General features: G+C 45.8%; 1 protein-coding gene across 1 annotated transcript in view; it reads right to left on the bottom strand.

The window, feature by feature from the left end:
• LOC103184529 (E3 ubiquitin-protein ligase Arkadia-like) overlaps window positions 1-26,101 on the bottom strand; it is a 94,998-nt gene that overhangs the window by 31,657 nt on the left and 37,240 nt on the right. Inside the window, exons 7-9 of the mRNA XM_042342827.1 lie at window positions 11,269-11,624; window positions 6,210-6,609; window positions 3,891-4,440 (exon numbers count right to left, since the gene is read on the bottom strand). Of these exons, the coding sequence (XP_042198761.1) occupies window positions 3,891-4,440; window positions 6,210-6,609; window positions 11,269-11,624 (1,306 nt within the window). The remainder of the gene's footprint in view (window positions 1-3,890; window positions 4,441-6,209; window positions 6,610-11,268; window positions 11,625-26,101) is intronic.

Below are 26,101 nucleotides of genomic sequence, written 5' to 3'. Positions count from 1 at the left end.
GAACATCCTTCGATGTGAAAGGTGCTAGATAAATGCAATCTGTTGTTGTTGTTTAAACCCCACTTCCGAAATATCGCCAGTCTCTGCCATTACCTATACCCCAGGCTATCAAGATCCTCATCCATACATTTACCACATCCAGGCTTGACTATGTTAACGTTCTGTTCTCCAGACTAACAAGTTCTTCCCTACACAAGGTGCAGATTATCCAGTTTGCTGCAGCTTGTATCTTTTCCCGCACTAGGCTCTGTGAACCTATCGCCCCATCCACATCCTGACTCCCCATCCCCCAGCAGATAAATCATAGAATCATAAAATTATACAGCACAGAAGGAGGCCATTTGGCCCATCGTGTCTGTTCCAACTCATTGAAAAGAGCTTCCAGGACAACCCCACTCCCCCGCTCTCTCCTCATAACCCTCCCCAAATAGTTACCTACTTCTCTCTTAAAAGTTGTTATCAAATCGGCTTCCACCGGCCTTTCAGGCAATGCATTGCAGATCCCAACAACTCGCTGTGTGAAAATATTTCTCCTCACCTCCACTCTGGTTCTTTTAACAACTGTTTTGAATCGGTGTCCTCGGGTTACCGACCCACCCACCAGTGGGAATAGTTTCTCTTTGTTCACCCTATCGAATCCCCTCATTATTTTGAAAACTTCCATTAAGTCTCCTCTTAACCTTCTCTGCTCCCAGGAGAATAACCCTCGCTTCTCTCGCATCTCCTGATCACTGAAGCCCTCATTCCTGGTACCATTCTGGTAAATCTCCTTTGCACCCTCTCCAATGCCTTGACATCCTTCCTCAAGTGTGGGGTCCAGAACTGAAAAGAGTCTCTCACTGAGGCCTCACCAGTGTTTTAGATAAAGGTTCATCATAACTTCCTGACTGTTGTATTCTATGCCCCTATTTATAAGGCCTGGTATCCCATAGGCTTTTTAACAGCTTTATCTGCCTGTCCGCCACCTTCAAAGATTTACTATATGACCCTCAGGTCTCTCTGTCCCATCAGCTTATATTGCCTCTCCTCATTCTTCCTCCCAAATTGCATCACTTCACATTTCTCCACATTAAACGTCATCTGCCACGTGTCTGCCCATGTTACCAGTCTGTCTATGTCCATTTGCCGTCTGCTACTCTCCTCCTCACTGTTTACTACTTTTCCTAACTTAGTATCATCTGCAAACTTGGAAATTGTCCTCCCTATACCCCAGTCCAAGTCATTTATATAGATCATAAACAGCAGTGGTCCCAATACCGACCCCTGGGGGACACCACTGCACTTCCCTCCAGTCAGAAAAACAACCATTCACCACCACTCTCTGCTCTCTGTCTCCCAGTTCTGTACCTGCTGCCACTGTCCCTTTAATACCGTGGGCTTCGATTTTGCTTACAAGCCTCTTAAGTGGCACTTTATCAAACGCCTTTTGAAAATCCATATAAACTACACCAACTGCACTGCCTTCATTGAAAAGTAAAAATGTATTTTGTCATGGATCCCTACTACTGACATTAGGCTGACTGGCCTGCAGTTCCCTGGTTTATCCTTCTGCCCCCTTTTTGTGCAGGGAAGTAACATTTGCAACCTTCCAGTCCTCTGGCACCATCCCGGTATCCAAGGAGGATTGAAAGATTGTGGCCAAAGCCTCCATTATTTCCACCCTTACTTCCCTCAGTAACCGAGGATGCATCCCGTCCGGACCGGGTGACTTATCTACCTTGAACACTGACAACCTTTTTAGTCCCTCCTCTCGGTTTATTCTTATCTTATCCAAATTCTCTACCCTCTCCTCTGTGGAATTGGCTGCATCTTCTTCTTTTGGGAAGACAGATGCAAAGTACATGTCATCAGTACTCAGTACGTCATCCATGCCCTCTGCCTCCACAAGAAGATTCCTCTTTGGTCCTTAATTGGACCCACCCTACCTTTGACTACCTTTTATTCTTTAAATACAAGATTTTTCTTCTAACCTTTAAATCCCTCCACGATCATGCCCTCCTACCTCTCTGTGACCTTCTTAAAGCATATCCACCCAATCTCTCCCTTCACTCAATGAGCACCGATTTTCTCCACATCCCCCACCATCTAGAGTCTGACCCTATTTCCCACTCTCTGAAACTCCATCCGAAAGTCCCTCCAACTAGCTCCTTCTTTCTCCTCATTCAAGGTTTGTCTCAAGATCTACTGCCTCTTTGACCATGCTTCTATCCTCTCCTTACCCAGCCCCAGCTTAGGTGCCAAGCCAGGAGTATTAAGTACCTTGAGAGGTCATCCCGAAGTGAAAGGCATTGGGATTGTAAATGTAATTTTGTAAAATTTACAAATGTAAATTTGTATTGGAAATGTAAAGGAAAATAATAACGCTTGCATTTGTGGAGTCCTGCAGTTTAGTGGTTAGAGCACTCCTCTAGCAAGCGAGAGGACTTGGGTTCAATTCTCGGCAGAGCGAAACATTGTTCATTTCCTTTCTCCACACACCTCTGTTTACCTAGCAGTGAGTAGGAACCCGGTTATTAGTCGATTGGCGGATCACTTTCCGGTGGTAATAAGCCCTTCAAAAAAACTAACAAAAACTAATAATAATTTGATCACTCAATCCACGACTGTTTGTGGGACGCTGCTATTCGGAATTGCCACATTTCACCCACAAATATACGGTCAATGAACTTTACAGTCTTTTTTGTGAAGTGCTTTGAGACGTTTAGAAGAAGTGAAAAGCACTATATCAAATGCAAGGATTATTATTATTAAGAGGATGTTTCAAAGAGCTTCACAGCATTCATTGTAAAGTATAGTGACTGCTTATTTTGTAGATGAACACGGCAGCCAATTAGCACACACAATGTCCCACAAACAGCCATGGAATGAACAACCTATTTTATTGGACTATTAGACAAGACACCGGGAGAAACTCCCTTCTCTTTTTGAATTGTGCCAATTGGATCATTAATGCCCACCTGAATAGGCACACATGCCCTTGATTTAATGTCTCATCTGAAGGGTGGCAATGTAGTGTTTCCCCAGATCGAGACAGAGTTCAATACCCCAACATGGGGCTTGATCCTACAACCTTCTGACTCAAAAGGTGGATTCAGGCCTCCTGAGCCATGCCCACACCCAAAATGGAGGTTGAATCTGAAGGACAAATACTTTTCCCCAAATACTAGGTCATTACAAGAGGAAACGATCTCCATTTCTACAGAACCTTTCAATCAGCCTGGCTCAGTTGGTTGTACTCTTGACTCTAGAGTCAGAAGTTCAAGTCACATGTCAGGACTTGGAACGCATATAGTGTAAGCTGACACTCCAATGCAATGCTGGGTTGCACTACACTGTCAAAGATGCCATTCTTCAGATGAGATATTAAACAGAGGTCTTGTCTATCTGTTCAGGTGTATGTTAAAAATTGCATAGCACAATTCGAAAAGAGAAGAATTTCTCCTCTCCCAGTGTACTGGCCAACAAATCCCCAAGATAAAATTGTGGAGATTTGCTGTGGTCAAATTGGCTGTTGTGTTCGTCCACATAAATACAGCCACTCCACTTTACAGTAAAATCCTATGAAGCACTTTAGAGACGTCCTCCCGCCATAAAAGGCGCTGTATGAAATTATCATTATATCATCATTATTATTTTACGTAGGACGAATATCTCAGTGATTTACAAAGAAAATAGGAATTACCAAAACAAGAAAAAAAGGGGAAATTTAGGGATATTGACCAAAGGCACAAAAATACATTTTTAAGAGTGTTTTGAAGGCTAAGGGATTTCGAAAGAGTGTTCCAGGGAGCAGGGATGTATGGACGAAGGCTTGGCCACTAATGATAGGATCATCAGAATGAGGAATGAATTCTAGACCAGAGTACAATAAAGGAAGAGCAAGGAATTACCTGACTGTCTCCATCCAATGGTTCCTCTGAATCTCAGGGCCTCTCTGCTGATAGACAGAGCATTGTTGTTGCTGCTGGTATATGGAGCATTGTTGCTGCTGTTGCTGATAAACAGAGCATTGCTGCTGCTGCTGATACTGATACACAGAGCACTGCTGCTGTTGTTGATACACTGAGCATTGTTGCTGCTGTTGTTGATACACTGAGCATTGTTGCTGCTGTTGTTGATACACTGAGCATTGTTGCTGTTGTTGTGGGTTAATGGGTGCCACTAATGGACTGTTGACCAGTAAAGGAGGAGCTGTGGAGGGTGGACGCTGAAACTGCACCATTTGTAGAGCTGGCACTGTTTGCTGCGAGGTTGGTAAAGTGGGAGGATGTTGAGAGGTGGTCGGCCTATATTGTGTTGAAAGTCCAGGCTGCATTCGAGTATGATATGATGGTACAGGCCTTGCAATGGGGTAACTGCTCGCTGTGGGCGATTGACACGAGAGATTTGCTGCCTGGGTGGTGGAGGTAGGACCAGCTAAGCCCCTCGGAAATGCAGCATCTACATAAAAAAAATTCTGGTTCAGCAAATGAACTGTTTGTTCCATTAACAAACCGTATGAAGCTTAGCAAGCAAACTTATCTAATTGTTTAAATAAAGCTTTAAAGTGCTTTATAGCAGTGAATTTATTGAGCAAAGAATGCATCTGCTGGTTGAAGCTACATTCACTGCAGCACATTGTTATGAAATTGAAGAAATTTGCAGTTGGCCACTAATGATAAACAGGATACAACCCTGCAAAGTTACTCATCAGAAGAACACTATTTCAGTGACACTCAGCCTCTCCATTCAATTAGCATGAGTGGGCTTCATATGGTAGAACACTGCAGCAAACAAATATTTCTCCACGAATCACCCCATCAAATCCCATTCTCCTACTCCCCCCACACCCTTTAATATTTCATATTTATGGAATTCTGTTTGATTTGGATACTCTTAAGCACGTTGATGGGTTTCCGCAAGTGTCAATCACCTGGCTGCCCAATTCAATATTTCTCTTCTTCAAGTATCTCATTTCCTTTTAAACACTGATCTTCTGTGAAACAGAATTTATGCATCCCTCCAGTATACTTTCTCAGACTGGAGGTAAGTATACAGTAGTGTCACCCAGGGGTTAGTATTAGGACCACTGCTCTTTTTAATCTATATAAATGACCTGGACTTGGGTATAGGGAATACAATTTCCAAGTTTGCAGATGATACAAAGCTAGTAAACGGTGAGGAGGATAGTAGCAGACGGCAAGAGGACATAGATAGACTGGTGAAATAAGCAGACACATGTCAGACGAAATTTAATGCAGAAAAATGCAAAATGATGCATTTTGGGAGAAAGAATGAGGAGAGTAATATAAGCTGATGGTACAATCTTAAAGGGGGTGCAGGAACAGACCTGGGAGTCCACATAAGCAAATCTTTGTAGGTGGCAGGACAGGTAAATAAAGCTGTTAAAAAAGCATACGGGTTACTAGGCTTTATAAATAGGGGCATAGAATACAAACGTAGGGAGGTTATGATGAACCTTTATAAAACACTGGTTTGGCCTCAGCTAGAAACTGTGTTCGGTTCTGGGCCCCACACTTTAGGAAGGATGTCAAGGCATTGAAGAGTGTGCAAAGGAGATGGTACCAGGAATGAGGGACTTCAATTATGAAGAGAGACTAGAGAAGCTAGGGTTATTCTCCTTGGAGCAGGGTAATGGAAGCCGATTCAATAACAACATTCAAGAGGAAAGTAGATAAATATTTGGGGAGGACAAATTTGCAGGGCTATGGGGAGAGAGTGGGGTTGTGGGACTAATTTGGACTAATAAGTAGTATTATTTTACATCAGGACGATGTATAAGGAAACTGTTCTCAATACTTTTTGGGTGCAAACCCCAAATTCTCCAGCACCTTGAGATAACCTCCCACCATGACAGGCTGTGTAAATGTAAATTTGTTGCTGTTTTGTGATTATCTCAAATTTGTGCCTCAGGTTACTGACTCTGTGAAAATCTATTGATATTAACCTGGTCACAACCCTTCATAATCTTGAAGACTCAAGCCAACCTTTTCAGTTGTCATGGAAAAAAAAGTCTCAACTGAAGTCTCCCTTCATTACTGAAGCCTATATTCAAATGAATCTGTATGCACTTTGTTCATTGCTTTACTAGACTCAGGGCAGCCCAAACTGTGTAAAAGATTCTCTTTTAAAATAAAACACCGCTACTCCAAATGCTCCTAATTGTGTTGTAAGGAACCCGGCAAGAAATGGCCAGTGATTTCACTTACACACTGTAGAACCTGACAGATGACATGGAAACTGGTGTGACATGCAGTGCTGTTGGTGGCTTAGATTTTCACTCAGACCTGGTAGATTTCTCCTCGTCTCGTTCTGGAGTATGCTGGGTTGATGCCAAGGTGCCAAAGTCACGCAGGTGGGTGATGGAGTTGCACTAGGCTGAGCAGGGCTGGACCGATTTTCATCACCCCCATGCAGGGGAGAACTGTGACGAAGCCAAGATTTCGGTGACAGGACGGTTGGTGACTGTACGGTGCTGGGCAGATTTCCAATCCCTTCCATTGGCTGAGAAGTATGGATTTGCTGAGGTGGTGCCTGTATTTCACTCTTCTGGGTATTTTCAATCCCACCAGCACTCTGTCCACTATTAGCAATATCACATGAAGAGACCTAAAGTTACAGGTACAATTAAATGTTAATGGTAAGGTTTTGCTGTGAAAATAAATAAAAATATTGATTTAAATTTACATTAGTATAAAACTCGCATAAGTCTGATCTATATAAATCGTATAATCGCCTAAGCCAAATGTACATCCAAAGAGCGTCACCTGATCATGTGGTGAGCGAGAGGGTGGGGACTTGTTGTCGTGGCAGGGGTTTCTCTGGAGCAGACCTCCAGCTCCTGCCGCTGCCAGATAGTGAGTCACACACATGCTCAATCACTCTCTAGTTTTCATAAGTATCACTTGGGACCATAACATCTAATAAGACCTATGCAAAGTATGAGTTATGTCAAACTTGCATAAGTCGTATCATATATGACTTATGTAAAGTTATGCACAAGTCAGATTTTATATGATTAACATAACAATTACAGTACACAAGTACTATAGTGGCTGGTGACATTAAGACAAGGTTTCTGTACCACGCATATTAAAGCTATGGTAGCCCATTCTTTCCATTTACAGTAATACACAGTTCTGAACCTCATGCAGAAAATATGTACTGGCAATGAATGGCACCAACAAAAACAGGTTTCAAAACAGAACCACTTTATTAGAATATAAACTCTTACAAAGATTGAGCAGGGTGGTCCAGTCTGGTGAGGGCCAGATGCCCTGTTTGAGAACTACAAAACTCTGCCCTCACGTCCCCTCACTTCAATCACTCTCTCTCTCCCTCTCTCTTTCTCAATCAACTGCGTTACTCACTATCCGTCAACGGGAACAGATGTGCGTGTGAGGAGGTTCACTATCGGGCAACAGTTGTTAAATAATAATCCTTGTATTTGATATAGCGCTTTTCACATCTTCTCGACGTCTCAAAGCGCTTCACAGAATATACTGTAAAGTGAATTGACTTTATATTTGTGGACGAAACACGGCAGCCAATTGCGCACAGCAGTGTCCCACAAACAGTCGTGGATTGAGTGACCAAATTATTATTGTTTTTTTTAATAGAGATTATTGTGCCTGGAAAAGCGATCTGCCAATCAAGTAACAACTGGATTCCCACTTACTGCTGGGTTAATGTGGAGTAAGGAAACTTGCCCAACATTTGGCCCTGCCGGGAACAGAACCCAGATCTCTCACTTGCGAGGTGAGTGCTCTAACCACTGAGCTACAGGATTCCTTAGGAGTTGATTCCTTTCCCTCCCCACCCCCACACTGTCCACGATGACTTGAGGTTACCCCATGGGAGGGATGGATCGGAGAGTGTTGGGGTGCGTATGTGCTTCTATTTGTAGTGGGTGTGGTGTGCGGTATCTTATTTTAGAGGCTGTGGGAAACAAAGTTTTGACCCGGCAACTGGCAAGTGGCGTTGCTAGTGGCGTTATGGAAGTTATGCGGTTGGTATTGCAACACAATGCAAAATTATATTTGTACAGCGTCTTTCACGTCAGGAGGATGTCCCAAGGCGCTGGACAGTCAGGGATTTCGACCCGAGCTCGGGGTCAGGATCAGGGAGGATGGAGGGCAGGGAGGGTAGGAGCGGCCGAAGGCTCGATTGAAGAAGAGGGTTTTGAGATGCGTATTGAAGAAGACAAGGGAGGGAGTGAGGTGAAGAGAATGTGGGACGGAGTCCCATAGATTGGGAGCAGAAAGGCTGAAGCCCCACTCCCCGAGGTGGGGCGGGCCGGGCCGGGGTGGGGGTGGGGGGGGAACCTGGAACTCACCACAGCCTGCTGAGCGGAGATTGTGGACAGGTCATGCAGGTCATGCATGGGGTCAGTAAGTCACATAGCTAGGGAGGGGGCAAAGCAGTGAAAGGCCTTGATGGCGAGGATGAGGATTTTGAACTCTATCTTCTGAGGGATGGGGGGCCATTGGAGTCGGACGAGGGTGGGGGTGATGGGGTCACAGAGCCATGTGCGGGAGAGGACATGAGCTGCAGAGTCTGGAAGTTCTGCAGCTTGTGGAAGGAAGAGTTGGGGAGGACGACAAGCAGGGAGTTGGCGTAATCGAGCCTAAATGTGATGAATGCGTGGATGAGGATTTCGGCGGCCTGCGGTGTGAGACAGGGACGGAGCCGGGTGATGTTGCGGAGGTGAGGAAGGCACAGTATATGGCACTGATGTGGGGTAGATAGAACAGTTGAGGGTCGACCAAGACTCCATGGTTCCACACTTGCTCAGTGAGGTGGAGTGTGCATCCATGGATGGTGATGCTGTCAGCGCCCGAGGTGAGGAGGCACTGACGGAAGCCAATCAGTTGACGTTCAACTGTAGAAAGTTCGCTCTCATCCAGGACTTGATGTCTGACAGACATTCTGTCAGGACAGCAGTGGGTCCTGGAGTCAAGGGTGGAGGCAGAGAGGTAGAGTTGGGTGTCATCCGCATGTGGAAGTTCACCCCAATTCTGCGATGATGTCGTCAAGAGGGAACATGTAGATATCGAAGAAGAGGCGATGAAAGACAGAGGCCTGAGGAAGGTCGCAAGAGACGACCAGTTAAAACGGCTAATGCATGTTAATTAAAAGTGAATTTAATAGCATTTAATAACATTCTGTCAGGACAGCAGTGGGTCCTGGAGTCAAGGGTGGAGGCAGAGAGGTAGAGTTGGGTGTCATCCGCATGTGGAAGTTCACCCCAATTCTGCGGATGATGTCGTCAAGAGGGAACATGTAGATATCGAAGAAGAGGCGATGAAAGACAGAGGCCTGAGGAAGGTCGCAAGAGACGACCAGTTAAAACGGCTAATGCATGTTAATTAAAAGTGAATTTAATAGGAAATTGAACGGGACTTGGGCAGATATAACACTTAGGCAATTGTACGATTTATACCGATCAGACATGCGTGTTTTATGGTACACGCAAATAAATAACCTTAAAAATACACAGTACAGTATTACAAATGAAACATCATAGATCCTGTCCCCTTGTCCTAGAGCTAAATGGTCACGAAACGAGTAAATGGGCAGTTCAACTGTAGAAAGTTCGCTCTCATCCAGGACTTGATGTCTGACAGACATTCTGTCAGGACAGCAGTGGGTCCTGGAGTCAAGGGTGGAGGCAGAGAGGTAGAGTTGGGTGTCATCCGCATGTGGAAGTTCACCCCAATTCTGCGGATGATGTCGTCAAGAGGGAACATGTAGATATCGAAGAAAAGGCGATGAAAGACAGAGGCCTGAGGAAGGTCGCAAGAGACGACCAGTTAAAACGGCTAATGCATGTTAATTAAAAGTGAATTTAATAGGAAATTGAACGGGACTTGGGCAGATATAACACTTAGGCAATTGTACGATTTATACCGATCAGACATGCGTGTTTTATGGTACACGCAAATAAATAACCTTAAAAATACACAGTACAGTATTACAAATGAAACATTACACATATCAGCCACCCCCTCACCTAGAAAGGTGGTAGTTAAAATCACCGTTCATCACAGATAGATTTTCTCTTCTCTCCCTACTACTCAGTAGTAATACAGTTCCAGAATAAATGAGTGCACATCATAGATCCTGTCCCCTTGTCCTAGAGCTAAATGGTCACGAAACGAGTAAATGGGCAGTAACTCCATGCAATTCCTAGTTTAAATTAAAGCTGCACCTGCATCAGCGTTTTACAAAAAGTAAAGGTCTGGACACAGAATCCTGAAAGCAGTGGAAGCTTCAGCTTAAAGTAAACAAATAAAAGGACAGCAGGATTCGTGCATATTCGTGTTCATCAGGATATTAATTAAGTGCCCAAGATACAGTTTTCTATTCACTGACCATGACCTCATCCTGGATGAGCACATTGATATTCTTGGGCTTCAGGAAATGTGGCTCTCCCCTGGTGACCCTAGCCCCCTCGTTGAAGCCTCCCCTCCTGGCCACACTTTTCACCAGATGAGTATAAAGATGAAATGTCTGTCTATCTGTCAATCTCCATTCCATATTGGATCCTTTGGTTGCCAGCAAAGCTGCAACGGGTAAGCTGGTATGTAATAATGTTGTTTCACTTGAAGCAATGTTAACCGATCGTTAATGTTAAAATACTCACTGAATCCAGTAAAATAGATTGACTTTGTTTGGCTGCAAAAGATAGTCCAGTACTTTCCCACCCAGCAGAGCAGAAGCGGGGCTTCCTCCACCTGCTGCCGTTCCCATTGGTCGGGAAGGGACTCCACCCATTCACAAGCAGCTCAGCTGTCAATCAATCGTGATTTCCCTCCCTTATTCTTTCCCGTTCCTCCGCCCCCCTCTGATTGACAGCTCAACTCCAGCTGCTTGTGAATAACTGGAGTCTGCTGTCATTCGCAATTTGACTCCTCCCATCTATATCCTGGAGCCCCTCATGGCTGAATATAGCCGTTAGACACACAGTGAGTGTATTGAACGGTGACCAGCGTGAATTTTACCCGGATTAACTGGATTTTCGTCCAAATTAACAGGCATATTTAAAACAGATAAAAATACAGATGAATCGGGGATGGGCATTTTGTTCTATTTACCCATCGTCCGAGGTTAACCAGAGTCCAGCAAAGCGGATTCCACTGTATTTGAAAGATCTACTCTAACGAAGCTATCTTAAGCCCACGAACAAGGGATCATCCACTTACACAGAGTATCATCATCGGTGGCTGCTCAAACGCATTCACTTTTCTGGACAAGCTAGAATTTTACCTGATGCTGTCTGTTACTCAAGGTCTCGCCTTCTCTGGAGCTTACACCGCTGTGGGGTGACTGTGGGTTCCCCTGTTGAACTGGCTGTTGAATGTGCCGGAACTCAGTCTGTGGGCAGTGTTGATGCGGGTGGTGGATCCAGGACTGATGGCTTTGGCGGGTGAGAAACTGAGTATTGGAATGGAGGTGGTGGGGCTGCGAATAATGGTCTTGGGCAAGGCCCAATCTGTGTGAGCCCGGTCTGGTAGAACTGCAGGCACAGCGCTGAGAGCAACAGGCAGGAGATGTGGATGATCGGTGGTGTTGGCATGATAGGGAAGCAGTTCTACTGCTAGAACAAGGAATACCGGCCTCACCTGTAAAACATTGGTTAGTAAATATACAGAGAAAGAAACAGTAATAGGGGCTGAGAGAGATGATCACACAAAGATCTTTCACAATATTATTTCATGAAAATCATCCTCTTCATTTTGAAAAATGAATCTATTTACAGATTATGTCAACTTGACGCAACGACTTGAACCATTTGTACTGTTCAGTACCTTGGGACGTCCTCCCGACATGAAAGGCACTATACAAATGTAATCTTCTTGTTGTTCAGATGAATGGTAACAACCCTGCTGTGTTCACTACTGTAATTATTTGTGCAGAGTGTGTGGCAATGACCAATAACAGTTATGATAAAAACTCTAACCCTTAAAAGCATTAACCTAGCTAACGTTTTGGTGATTTATCCATTATTTTTAACCTTCTTACAATTATATTTGAATTACAGCAATGCAAATGGCCATTTCCCAAAGGATGGAGGCAGCAGGAAGTTTGGCAGTCAATCAGGGCTCAAGACAGAAAGAGAATGGAAAGCAAATGGAAGGGAGTTCCAGAGGTTAGGCGCATAGTATCTAAAGACCACCTCGATGGTGGTGCAGAGAAGGTGCGGGACGTATAGCAAGCCCAAGTTAGTCAAGCAGTGGGGGTAAGCAGAGGAGTCGGGTAGGAGAGGAACAGAAAGATGAGGTGCTAGTTACTGTATGGATATCCCAGAGATGCTGTCCTGTGTTGTATACCCACTTAGTACATTTTCTTTATTCATCACAAATTGGGGTCCGTTGTGGCTTATCATCATCAACAGCAAAAACAACAGCAGCAAAATTACATTTGTAAAGCGCCTTTCATATCAGGAGGTCGACCCAAGGTGCTCAGCAGTCGGGGATCAGGACCCGAGCGTGCGTGGTGGCAGGGGGACAAGGTTGGGATGAGGGAGAGCAGAGAGGTAGGAGGCCGGCTGTAGGCACGGTCGAAAATGAGGGACTTGAGTTGTGCCTTAAAGGAGAAAAGGAAGGGAGCGAGGCGAAGGGATTGTGGGATGGAATTTCAAAGGGTGGGGGCAAAGAGGCTGAAAGCCCAGCCGCCGATAGTAGTGCAGGTCAGGAGGGAGACATGGAGCAGGCCGGACCTGAATGGAGGGAGCAGACAGGTTGATAGGGGGTCAACAGGTCAGAGATGTAGGAGGGGGCAAGGCCGTGGAGGGCCTTGAAAGTGAGGACGAGGATTTTGAATTCTATCCTCTGAGGGATGGGGAGCCAATGGAGCCGGGCGAGGGTGGGGGTGATGGGGTCACGGAACCTGGTGCGGGAGAGGACATGAGCTGCAGAGTTATGGATGATCTGCAGCCTATGAAGGGAAGAGTTGGGGAGGCCAACAAGGAGGGAGTTTCTGTAGTCGAGCCTTGAGGTGACAAATGCATGTATGAGGGTTTCAGTGGCCTGAGGGGTGAGGCAGTGGTCGAGGCGGGCAATGTTGAGGAAGTGGGGGAAGGCAGAGTGGGTCATGGCACAGATTTGGGGGAGAAAGGACAGTTGAGGATTGAACAAGACCCCCAGGTTCCTAACTGGCTTGGTGAGGTGGAGTGGGCAACCGTGGATGCTGATGCTGCCAGTGCCTGAGGTGCGGAGGCGCGAGCCAATCAGGAGAGCCTCGATTTTTCTCACATTCAGCTGTAGAAAGTTGGTTCTCATCCAGGACTTGATGTCAGACGGACATTCTGTCAGGACAGCAGTTGTCCTAGAATCGAGGGTGGAGGCAGAGAGATAGAGTTGGGTGTCATCCATGTCTGAGGATGATGTCACCAAGGGGAAGCATTTAGAGGTTGAAGAGCGAGGGGACTGAGGACAGAGCCCTGAGGAACACCACAGGAGACTGTGCGAGGGCTGGAAGGGAAACCGTAGGAGGAGACAAATTGGAGGTGGTGTGAGAGATAAGACCTGAACCATTCAAGGACAGAACCTTGAAGGTTTATGTCAGAGGAGAGGCAGTGGAGGATGGAGTGGTCCATGTCATCGAAGGCAGCAGAGGTAGAGGAGGCAGAGGGAGCCCTGATCACAGATGGGCAGGATGTCGTTTGAGACCTTGACCTGAGCAGTTTCTGTGCTGTGAGCAGCACGGAAATCCAATTGGAGGGGCTTGTAAAGGGAGTGGCAGGAGAGGAATGAGCGAGGCTGGGAAGCAACAACTCTTTCAAGGAGCTTGGAAAGAAAAGGGAGGTTGGAGATGAGCCAGTAGTTAGAAGGCAGGGACGGGTCCAGGGAAGGTTTTTCCAGAATGGGGTTGATTGTAGCTGTTTTTAATGGGATGGGAACGGTGCCACATGACAGCGAGAGATTGATGGTGTCAGAGAGTAGGGGGGGTGAGGAGATGGAGCTAGGAGGTAAGGAGAGGAGAGGGGATGGGGTCAAGGGAGCAGGTGGTGTGTTTCATGCTGGATATGGTGTGATGAGAGAGGAAAGGGTGACAGGTTTGAAAATGTGGAGGGAGGGATGGGTAGGGGTTGGAGTGTGGGGGAGGTGATGGGGAGGGAGTGGCGGTGGGAGGGCGGAGGCAGCTGAACGGATCCCCTCGAGTTTGGACTCAAAGAAATGCAGCATTTCCTCACAGTCAGAGCTTGAGGAGAGAATGAGCAAAGAGTGGGAGGGTGGATAAGGAACCAGTTGGTGGTGGAGAATAGGAGCCTGGGGTTGTCCTTCGACTCCAAGGTTATCTTAGAGTAGAAGGATGATTTGGCAGAGGCGAGGTATGTTTTGATGCAGTCCAGCCAGATCTGACAGTGGGTCGTTAGGTCAGACTTGAGCCAGATGAGTTCAGTGACCCACACCTGACCCTTGAGGAAGCAGAGATGTCTGGTGTACCAGGGTGAGGTTCGTGAGTAGGAGGCAGTTTGGGAAGTGAGGGGGGCAAGGGCATCAAGTGCGGTGGGAGGGAGTTGTGGAGGAGAGTGAGCGAGCAGGATAAATCAGTGCGGGAGGTAGGCAGAGCGGGGGATGTTCAGATGACTCCACTGCAACGGAGAGAGATTGCAGGAAGATTTTTATCCAGAGGCGGTAGGAGATGGAGGTGAGTTTGGTGGAGATGGGGAGAGGGATTGAGGAGTTAAAGGAGATGAAATGGTGATCGGAGGTGGCTTTGTCTGTGATTGTGACACTGAGGTCCCGGATAATCACCAGGTCAAGTGGGTGGCCATGAATGTGGGTGGCAGAGCGGATGAGGAGGGAGGGTGGGAGAGGAAAGAGGAGAAGTCCGAGAAGATAGAGCACAAGGGGTTGAAGTAAAGGTTGAAGTCACCGAGGATGAGGGGGCGTTCAGAACAGAGGCTGAGGGAAGCTAGGAGGGTGGAGACGATGACAACAATAACAACAAAATTAGATTTGTATACATCAGAGATAATGATAATACACGATTCCATTTGTAGAGCACCTTTCACGTCGGGAGGACGTCCCAAGGCGCTGGACAGTTGGGTCGGGACCCGAGCAGGGGGGAAATGGTCAGGGTGATGGGAGGGAAGGGAGGGAGCGAGGAGGGGGTAGAGTCGAGAGGGGGAGCTGAAGGCACGTTGAAGAGAATAATAATAATAATCCTTGCATTGGATTAATAATAATCCTTGCATTTGATTATGGTGCTTTTCATGTCTTCTAGACATCTCAAAGCGTTTCACAGAACTATGAACAAGTGAATTGACTGTATATTTGTGGGTGAAACGCGGCAGCCAATTACGCACAGCAGCGTCCCAGACAGTCGTGGATTGAAGTGACCAATTTATTGTTTTTTTTTGAGGGATTATTATCAGGCGTGTGGAGTAAGGAAAGTTGCCCAAGAATTCGCCCTGCCGGTATCTGTACCCAGGTCTCTCACTTGAGAGGCGAGTGCTCTAACCACTGAGCTACACGACTCCACAGATGAAGGTGGGTGTGATTTTGGGGGGAGCGTTAAATGAGGAGAATAATTTCTGGTATTCCGTGCCTTACAAAAATCTATCCTCTTAGGGGGTGGGGAGGTAAGCGGGTCAACTTCGATCTGAACCAGCTACAAGGTAACAGTATGGCAACAGAATGTTGGAATTAAGCCAGCCCTCTGTGGAGATCTCAATCTTCCGCTTCCTGAGCCAGGCGGTTTGCAGTATTCCAGGGCACTGCTGATGACAGCACAGCCAGTCTGGCTCATCGGGACTTACGATGGCAGGCTGGGGGCAAGAAGTCATCCTAGTCAACGCCTGTTAACCTTGCAAACCAAAGCCCTAACGCGTAGGGTGGACTTTCATTGGATAAGTAGTGGGAAAGCTTGCCAGACAGCAATATCAATGGCACTCTATGTGGTTTTAGCTGGTTAGACTCCAGGATTTACCCCAACACATTCTCTGGGGTCCCCAAGTCTTGGCTCTTGCAATCTGCGCTTGATACTTTCCGGCATTGGGTAAGCAGGATGCGTCCCTCCAGTGAGAGAGAGAGAGAGAGAGAGGGGGAGTGCATTCCATTCCAACAATCTACCTCTGGAATTTACATGTAGGTGGGATGCATGGAATTCTAAGTTTGCTTAAGATACTCTTAAACACGGTGATGTGCTATGCCAAAAGAAAAATGCGGAAAAACACAGCAGCCAATTGCTTACAGCAATGTTCCACAAATAATCATGGATTGAGTGACCAAATTATTATTATTATTTTTATTTTTTTGAAGGGATTATTAACCCCAGAAAAGCGATCGAATAGCAGTTCCTACTTACTGCTAGGTAAGAGATGTGTGGTGTAAGGAAACTTGACCAATGTTTCGCCCTGCCAGGAATCGAACCCAGGTCTCTCGCTTGCAAAGTGAGTCCTCTAACCACTAAGCTATCTGCTTATTCAAAATAACGAAACGTGTACTAATATGAGGTAGTCTTTTTCTTTGTAGAAGAACACGATTGCCTTCTCCTGGTTTTGATATCAGGCATATGTCATATTTGCCAGTATAATTTCTGTGTTTGTTAATGCTGAGCCAAAACACTACCTCTCTTGCTCTTCGCTTGGCTCTTTCCATTCCCCGCTGTCTTTCCTTCCTAAATTTCATTCTCAATTCCTTTGATATTATTCTCTACCCTTGATATAGTATAGTATTCCTTTTTGCTGATATAATTCACATCTATTTTTCCAATATGATCTAACTCCCTCTGGCGCATTCTTCTTGTTTTCAGGCTATTCATTTTGTATTATGTTTTAATGCCATCTCTTCTGGTTGCTTCTTTTATTTCTTTTTCTTGAGTTGTTGCTTCTGCTATTGCACACACATTATACTTGATTTCCTTTTCTAGTCTTATCTTTTTCATTGTCTTGACTCACTGCACTGCTCACGCAGTAGAGTCCTGTAGCTCAGGGGTTAGAGCACTCGCCTCACAAGCGCAAGACTTGGGTTCGATTCCCAGCAGGGTGAAATGTTGGGCAAGTTTCCTTACTCCACACACTCACCTCTGTTAACCAAGCAGTAAGTAGGAACCTGGTTATTAGTCGATTGGCGGATCGCTTTTCCAGGGGTAATAATTCCTTAAAAAAAATTATAAGAATAGTAAATTGGTCACTTCAATCAATGACTGTTTGTGGGATGCTGCTGTGCGCAATTTGCTGCTGGTTTCGCCCACAAATATACAGTCAATTCACTTTACAATTCACTTCTGTGAACCGCTTTGAGATGTCTCGAAGATGTGATAAGACACTATATAAAATGCAGGGATTATTATTATTATGTAGTGTTTCTCCAGGTTTACATTTGAATTCCAGATTATATTTTTGCAGTAGTATACACATTTGTTCTGGTCTCGGAAGTGTTTCATTCAGCTCTTTTTTAAAAAAAATTGCTTCTAATGGCTTGTGATCATTCTCCACTGTTAAGCTTCTTTCCAAATACATACTGTTTGAATTATTCGCAGCCAAAAAAAACTGCTAAACTCTCTTCCTATCTGTGCATATTTTTCCTCCATTTCCATCAATGCTCATGATGCATAACCTACTATATTCTCCTTGTGTTAAGACCACTCCATACATGTTTTGCTTGCATCTACTGGTATCTTTATTGAGCGTTTATATCATAAAATTTTAAAACAATGGCTTTTGTAACATCCTTTTAAATACCTGCTGATGTTCTTTCTCCCATATAAATTCCCATCTGCCTTTACCAATTCCCTTATTGGTCCCATGGTTTCTGTGATAAATTAACCAGTCATCAATCAGGAAAAAGCGACCATTTTTCCTCACCGGAATGATTAATGAATTGTTATATTGCACCGACAATCTGGCAAAATGATGGTACGTTTGTACCATCATTTTGCCCCAGTGCCCCAGGTTTTCAAAGGTAAAGTAATGCAGCTGATACACTCCATTCCCTGGGCTGGCCACCTGGGGTGAGATAAGACTAAACACAGAATTATGTACCACTTTCATTGGCCGGGTATCCCTGCAGAGGTACAGAAATTCTGTGCGTCTTGTCCCGATTGCCAGCTGACCAGCCCAGAGGGACACAAGTCGGCCCCATTAGTTCCCTTACCGATCATTACCAATTCCCTTTCGAGCGAATTGGAGTTGACCTGGTAGGACCCCTGGAGCTCACCTCTCCTGGAAATCCCTGCATTCTCGTGATTGTGGATTATGCTACCCACTATCCAGAGGCTGTCCCTTCGAAGACAGCATTGGTCTACACGGTGGCTACTGACTAACTCTTAATAATATAATAATAATCCTTGCATTTGATATAGCGTTTTTCACGTATTCGAGACGTCTCAAAGCGCTTCTCAGAAAATACTGCAAAGTGAGTTGATTGTATATTTGTGAGCGAAACGCAGCAGCCAATTGTGCACAGCAGCGCCCCACAAACAGTCGTGGATTGAGTGACCAAATTATTCTTTTTTTTCTTGAGGGATTATTATTAGGCATGTGGAGTAAGGAACCTTGCCCAAGTTTCTTCTTCTAAAAAGTAGAAAAATCTTTTCTCTAAAGTAGAGATCCCTCAAAAAATCCTGACGAACCAGGGACCAAATGTTATGTCTGATCTCCTAGTCCATTCTTAAGGAGCTTAAAATAACCTCCATTTGTTCTACCACCACAGATCACTACACCCTCTACCATCCTCTTTCTGCTTCAGAATACTCCTAGTCTACCGCTCCCCAAACATCCTGGCTCCTTCCTCTCTCCTCTGATCCCTGTCACTCTGCACAAAACGCCTGCTCATAATGGGCAATTTCAACCTTCATCTCAATTCTCCCTGCTCCATTTTCTCTCACTTTGTCGCCCTTTTCTTCACTCTAAGCCTCATCCTCCATGTAAACTCCCCAACCGACAATTGTGGCCAACACCTCGACCTAATCATCACCCATGACCTAGACATCTCTGATCTGGTCCATCACAGACAAGGTCATCTCCAACCACTTTTTTGTTAAATAAATACTTCGCTACCGTTTTCACAGTAGAGGATGAGGACAAAATACCAGCCATACAGGGGACCCTGAAAATAATTCAAAGAAAAATGCTTTATAAAATTAATATAAATAAAAAATGGTAATGGGGAAAATAATGAGACTCAAGATAGACAAGTCTCCAGGATCTGACAGTTTCCACCCCAGGGTGTTAAAGGAAATAGGAGAGCAAATTACAGATGCATTGGTCATAATTTTCCAAAGCTCACTAGATTCAGGAATTGTGCCCTTAGATTGGAAAATTGTGAATGTCACCCCTTTATTTAAGAAGGGAGGGAGGGAAAAACCAGGAAACTACAGACCTGTCAGCTTAACGTTAGTTGTAGGGAAAATACTGGAATCTATCATCAGGGACAGAGTGACTGAACACTTGGACGGGTATGAGCTAGCCAAAGAGAGTCAGCGAGGGTTTGTGACGGGTAGGTCGTGTCTGACTAATCCAGTTGAATTTTTTAAGGCGGTCACTAAAATGGTGGGTAAGAGAGTGTCCATGGATGTCATTTATATGGATTTTCAGAAGGCATTTGATAAGGCTCCACACAAAAGATTATTAGCAAAAATGGAAGCGCATGGAGTCGGAGGTAACCTTGTGACGTGGGTTGGTAATTGGTTGGGAGGCAGGAAACAGAGTAAGGATAAAGGGAACGTTCTCTGATTGCCGGAATATGACAAGTGTCGTCCCCCAGGGTCTGTACCGGGACCCCAGCTATTCGCCATATATATATATAAATGACTTGGACGAAGAAATAGAAAGTTTATATCCAAGTTTGCAGACGACACTAAGCTAGAAGGCTCAGTAAATTGTGTAGATGGGAATAGGATGTTACAAAGGGACTTAGACAGATTAAGTGAGAGGGCAAAGCTGTGGCAGATGGAGTTCAATGTAGCGAAGTGCGAGGTCATCCATTATGGATTGTAAAAAGATAAAGCAGAATATTTTCTTAAAGGGGAGAAATTAAGAACTGTGGAGGAGGAAAGGGATTTGGGTGTTCATATCCACAAATCACTAAAAACTAGTTCCCAGATGCAAAAAAGTCAAAAAGGCAAATGAAATGTTGGCCTTTATCTCGAGAGGCCTGGGATACAAAGGGGAAGAAATAATGCTCCAGATATAATAATAATAATCCTTGCATTTGATAGAGTGCTTTATTACGTCTTTGAGACATCTCAAATCACTTCGCAGAATATACTGTAAAGTGAATTGACTGTAAATATATTGGCCCTGGAGGGGGTGCAATGCAGGTTCAGCAGAATGTTACCAGGCCTAAAAGGGTTAAGTCATGAGGAAATGCTGCATAAACTTGGATTGTATTCCCTTGAGTTTGGAAGGTTGAGGGGTGATTTGATTGAGGTGTTTAAGGTGATAAAGGGATTCAAATGGGTAGAGTCAGAGAAGCAATTTCCTCTGGTGGTGGAATCCAAAACAAGGGTGAATTGTCTTAAAATTAGAATCAGGCCATTTAAGAGTGAGTTCAGGAGCATTTTTTCACTCATAGGGGGGTAGAAGTTTCAAATTCTCTCCCCCAAAAGGCTGTAGATGCTGGATCCATCCACACCTTCAAGATTGAAGTTGATAGATTGTTGGTTGGTCAGGGTATCAAGGGATATGGAGAGAAAGCAGGAAATTGAAAGGATTAGTTACGGGACAGATCAGCCATGATCTAATTAAATGGCAGAACAGGCTCGAAGGGCTGAATGGCCTACTCCTGCTCCTATGTTTCTACATAGCCCCGACTTCCAAGCTGAATTCATTGTGACCTTCGCGGTCACTTCCCCTCCAACATCCACCAACCCCCCACCCCCTCACTCCCACACTCCGACTCCTACCCATCCTCCCCTACTCACTTTTGTACCCGTTTCCCCACCCTCTGTCACTAAACTCATCCTATCCCTAAAACCAACCACCTGCTCCCTTGACCCCATCCCCACTCCACTCCTTATCTCCCAGCTCCACTTTCTTGCCCCACATATCACCGACATCATCAACCTGTCCCTCTCCTCTGGCTCTGTCCCCATTCCCTTAAAAACTGCCACCATCACGCCCACCCTGAAAAAACCCTCCCTTGATGCGTCGCAGCTATCAAGCTACCGGCCCATCTCCAACCTCCCCTTTCTCTCCAAGGTCCTGGAAAGAGTTGTCGCCTCCCAACTGCGCTCTTTCCTTTCCACCCATTCACTTTTCGAACCCCTTCAGTCAGGTTTCCGTGCTGCCCATAGCACAGAAACTGCCCTGGTCAAGGTCACCAATGATATCCTGACCATCTGTGACCAGGGCTCCCTCTGCCTCCTCGTCCTCCTCGACCTATCGGCAGCATTCGATACGGTCGACCACACTATCCTACTCCACCGCTTGTCCTCCCACCTCAACCTTCAAGGCACTGTCCTTGAATGGTTTAGGTCGTACCTTTCTCACCGTCTTCACTTTGTCTCGACGAATGGCTTCTCCTCCACCCCCCGCACTGTCTCATGTGGTGTCCCTCAGGGCTCTGTCCTCGGTCCCCTCCTCTTCACCCTCTATATGCTCCCCCTTGGTGACATCATCCGCAGACATGGGTTAACTTCCACATGTATGCGGATGACACCCAACTCTACCTTTCCTCCTCTACTCTCAACTCCACGACCACCGATGTCCTGACAGCTGCCTGTCCGACATCGAGTCCTGGACGAGAGACAACTTTCTTCAGCTCAACGTGCAAAAAACCGAGGCCCTCCTGATTGGCTCACGTCAGCGCCTCCGCACCTCAGGCGCTGACACCATCAGCATCCAAGGCTGCACTCTCCACCTCTCAAAGCCAGTCAGGAACCTCGGCGTTTTGTTCGACCCTGAGCTTTCCTTTCTCCCTCACAACTGGCACCGCCTTCCATCACCTCCGGAACATCGCCAGACTACGTCATTACCTCACCCCTCACGCTGCTGAAACCCTGGTCCACGCCTTTGTCACCTCAAGGCTGGACTATGGGAACTCTCTCCTCGCCGGCCTTCCCGCCACCTCCCTCCACAAGCTGCAGGTCATTCAGAACTCTGCAGCTCGTGTACTGTCCCGCACCAGGCTTCGGGACCACATCACTCCCACCCTCGCTCGCCTCCACTGGCTCCCCATCCCCCAGAGGATTGATTTCAAGATCCTCATCCTCACCTACAAGGCCATTCACGGCCTTGCTCCCTCCTACCTCTCCGACCTACTATCCCCCTACCTACCTGCCCGTACCCTCCGTTCCTCTGGCTCCGGTCTGCTCCACGTCCCCCGCCCCAATCGCCCTACCATCGGTGGTCGGGCCTTCAGCCTCTCAGCCCCGAGGCTCTGGAACTCTATCCCCCAGTGCCTTCGCCTTGCTTCCTCCCTCTCCTCCTTCAAGGCCGGTCTCAAAACCTTTCTCTTTGACCGTGCCTTCAGCTCCCCTCTCGACTCTCTTCCCCCTCCTCGCTCCCTCCCTTCCCTCCCCTCACCCTGACTATTTCCCCCCTCCTCGCTCCCTCCCTTCCCTCCCGTCACCCTGAACATTTCTCCCCTGCTCGGGTCATGACCCAACTGTGCAGCGCCTTGGGATGTCCTCCTGACATGAAAGGCGCTTTATAAATGGAATCTTGTTGTTGTTGTTGTTGTTGTTGTTGAATGGACTGTATATTCACTTTACAGTATATTCTGTGAAGTGATTTGAGACGTCTCAAAGATGTGATATAGCGCTATATCAAATGCAAGAATTATTATTCATAATATTGTGCAAACGGACAGTTCGGAGGTTGGTCTGGGTGCAGTGCTCTCCCCCAACATTTGTTGGGTTGGAGCATCCAGTACTATCAGTATGAAACTTTACCCTAAGGAGACACAATGGGCAGTCGAGAGCCTCTGCTACTACCTAAGAGCAGTCAGGTTTATCCTGGTGACTGATCACGTGCCCTGAGATGGCTATGCAATATGAAGGACACCAATGCAATGTGTTCAGCTGGTATTTGGCTCTCCAGCCCTTAGAAACATAGGAACAGGAGTAGATCGTTCAGCCCCTCAAGCCTGTTCCGTCTTTACATAAGATCATGGCTAACCTGTACCTCAATTCAAATTACCCGCCTTTGCCCCATATCTCTTAATAACCTGACCTAACAAATATCTATTTACCTGTTTTCAAAATGTGAATGGATTCAACATCCACAGCCTTTTGGGGGAACGGGTTCCAGATTTCCACTATCCTTTGGGTGGAAAAATCCTCCCTGATTTCACTCCTAACTGGTCAAGCTCTAATTGTAAGATGATGCCCCTTGTTCTGGATTCCCCACTGGAGGAAATAGTTTCTCTGTAGCTACCCTATTGAATCCCTTTATTATTTTAAAAACATCAATCAGATCATCCCTTAATCTTCTAAACTCAAGGGAATACAGGCCAAGTTTATGCAACCTGCCCTCACAATTTAACCCTCTAAGCCCTGGTATCATTCTGGAGAATCTGTGTTGTACCCACTCCAGAGCCAATATATCCTTCTTGAGGTGCGGTGCAAAGATGCAAAACCGAAAGAGTAGTGACAATGGGTAAGTTCAATTCTCCTAACATAGACTGGCAAAATAACAGTGTAAAGGGCAAGGAGGGGGAAGAATTCCTGAAATGTGTGCAGGAGAACTTTCTGGATCAGTATGCTTCCAGCCCAATCAGGAAGGAAACAGTGCTGGATCTAGTCCTAGGGAATGATGTGGGGCAAGTGGAGCAGGTTTCAGTAGGAGAGCAGGATAACAGTGATCACAACATCATTAGGTTTAGAGTACTTATGGAAAGGGATGAGGACCAATCAAAGGTGAAGATACTCAACTGGAAGAGGTGAATTTTAATGAGTTAAAAAAAGGGACCTCGCTAAGGTGGACTAGAAAGAAAGATACTAACCTTTTATTCTTTATATGTTTACAAAATATCTTAGGGTTCCCTTTTATGCTACCCACTAATCTTTTCTCATACAATCTCTTTGCCCCTCTTATTTCCTTTTTCAGTTCTCCTCGTACTTCCTATATTCTATTTGATTATATTCTATATTTTGGACCTGACATTTATCATAAGCCTCCTTTTTCTGTTTTATTTTAATCCCAATCTCTTTATTCATCCAGGGAGGTTTGGATGCCCTCCTTTCCCAATTGTGGTATTGTATTTGTTCTGTCCCTGAAATATCTCCCCCTTGAAGGCTTCCCATTGCTCATTTGCTGTTTTACCTGCCAAAGGAAATAAGAGGGGCAAAGAGATTGTATGAGAAAAGATTATCGGGTAACATAAAAAGGAAACCCTAAGGTATTTTATCAGCATATAAAGAATAAAAGGTTAGTCAAAGGGAGGGTGGGTCCAATAGGGACCAAATAGGAAATCTTCTTGTGGAGGCAGAGGGCATGGCTGATGTACTTGAATGAGGACTTTGCATCTGTCTTCACAAAAGAAGAGGATGCAGCCAATGCCACAGTCTCGGAGGAGAGGGTAGAGAAATTGGATAAGATAAGAATAAACCGAGAGGAGCGACTAAGAAGGTTGTTGGTGCTCAAGGTGGATAAATCTCCTGGTCCAAACAGGATACATCCTAGGTTACTGAGGGAAGTAAAGGTTGAAAGAGCGGAGTTTCTGGCCACAATCTTTCAATCTTCTTGGACACCGGAGTGGTCCCAGAGGACTGGAAGGTTGCAAATGTTACTCCCCTGTACAAAAAGCGGCAGAGGATAAACCTGGGAACTACAGGCCAGTCAGCCTAACGTCAGCAATGGCAATATAAGCTGATGGTACAATTTTAAAGAGGGTGAAGGAACAGGGAAAGCTGGGGGTTCATATAAGTAAATCTCTGAAGGTGGCAGGATAGGTAGATAAAGCTGTTAAAAAAGCATTAGGGATACAAGGCTTTATAAATAGGGGCAAAGAATACAAAAGTCAGTTAGTTATGGTAAACTTTTATACAAAACCCTGGTTAGACCTCAGCTAGAGACTGTGTTCAGTTCTGGGCCCCACTCTTTAGGAAGGGTGTCAAGGCATTGGAGAGGGTGAAAAGGAGATTTACCAGAATGGTACCAGGAATGAGGGCTTCAGTGATCAGGAGAGGCAGAGAAGTGAGGATTATTCTCCTTGGAGCAGAGAAGGTTAAGAGGAGACTTAATAGAAGTTTTCAAAATGATGAGGGGATTCGATAGGGTGAACAAGGAGAAACTATTCCCACTGGCGGGTGGGTCGGTAACCCGAGGACACCGATTTAAAATAGTTGTGAAAAGAAACAGAGGGGAGGTGAGGAAAAATGTTTTCACACAGTGAGTTGTTGGGATCTGGAATGCATTGCCTGAAAGGCTGGTGAAAGCCGATTCAATAACAGCTTTTAAAAAAGAAGTAGATAATTATTTGGGGAGGACAAGTTTGCAAAGCTATGGGGAGAGCGGGGGAATGGGGTTGATTTAGAATCTTTTTTCAAAGAGCTGGCACAGACACGATGGACCGAATGGCCTCCTTCTGTGCTGTATAATTCTATGATTCTACGATTCTACAGGCCAAGTGAGGACTTGGAGATGAGAGCCACACTACCATAGCAGTTAGGTTGTGGGGTATTGTGGAAGGTGCAGCTGGGTGGTGTGGCCTCAGTTGGGGGAAGGTGTCGCCTGGGGTGATCCAGGTTTCTGTGAGGGCGAGGATATCAATGTTTCCATCAATAATGAGGTCGTTGACGGCGAGGGCTTTGTTGGAAAGGGAGCGGCCTTTTGTAGGACAATGTGGAGGGGATCGAGGAATGTGCGAGGAGGAGGGATTGACAGGAAGAGTGGGAATGTGAATGAGGGGGGAGAGGTTTGCCCCTGGAGTCTGGGGCCGGTGGGCCTTGCAGTGGTAACGAGGGATGGGGAGTCAGGGTGGCTGCTGCTGGGGGTGGGAGGGGAGCGGGGGATTGAGGTGAGAACGGCGGGCAGGGTATAGCAGGGGGAGGGGGGAGCGGGGGGGAGGGGAGAGGGGTGGAAGGGCTCCTGTTTGTAAGGGGGTCAAAGCAGACATGATTTTTGAACCAGAGAGTGACATATATTTTATTATAAATATATTTGTTTTCAAGGTTTGTTAAAATAAACCTTTCTCTTTTTGTT

This window comes from Callorhinchus milii, unplaced genomic scaffold (genome assembly GCF_018977255.1).
Source record: "Callorhinchus milii isolate IMCB2004 unplaced genomic scaffold, IMCB_Cmil_1.0 Scaffold21, whole genome shotgun sequence".
Taxonomy (NCBI): domain Eukaryota; kingdom Metazoa; phylum Chordata; class Chondrichthyes; order Chimaeriformes; family Callorhinchidae; genus Callorhinchus; species Callorhinchus milii.
The sequence above is the reverse complement of the archived record's forward strand: the minus strand, read 5'-3'. Positions and strand labels throughout refer to the sequence as shown.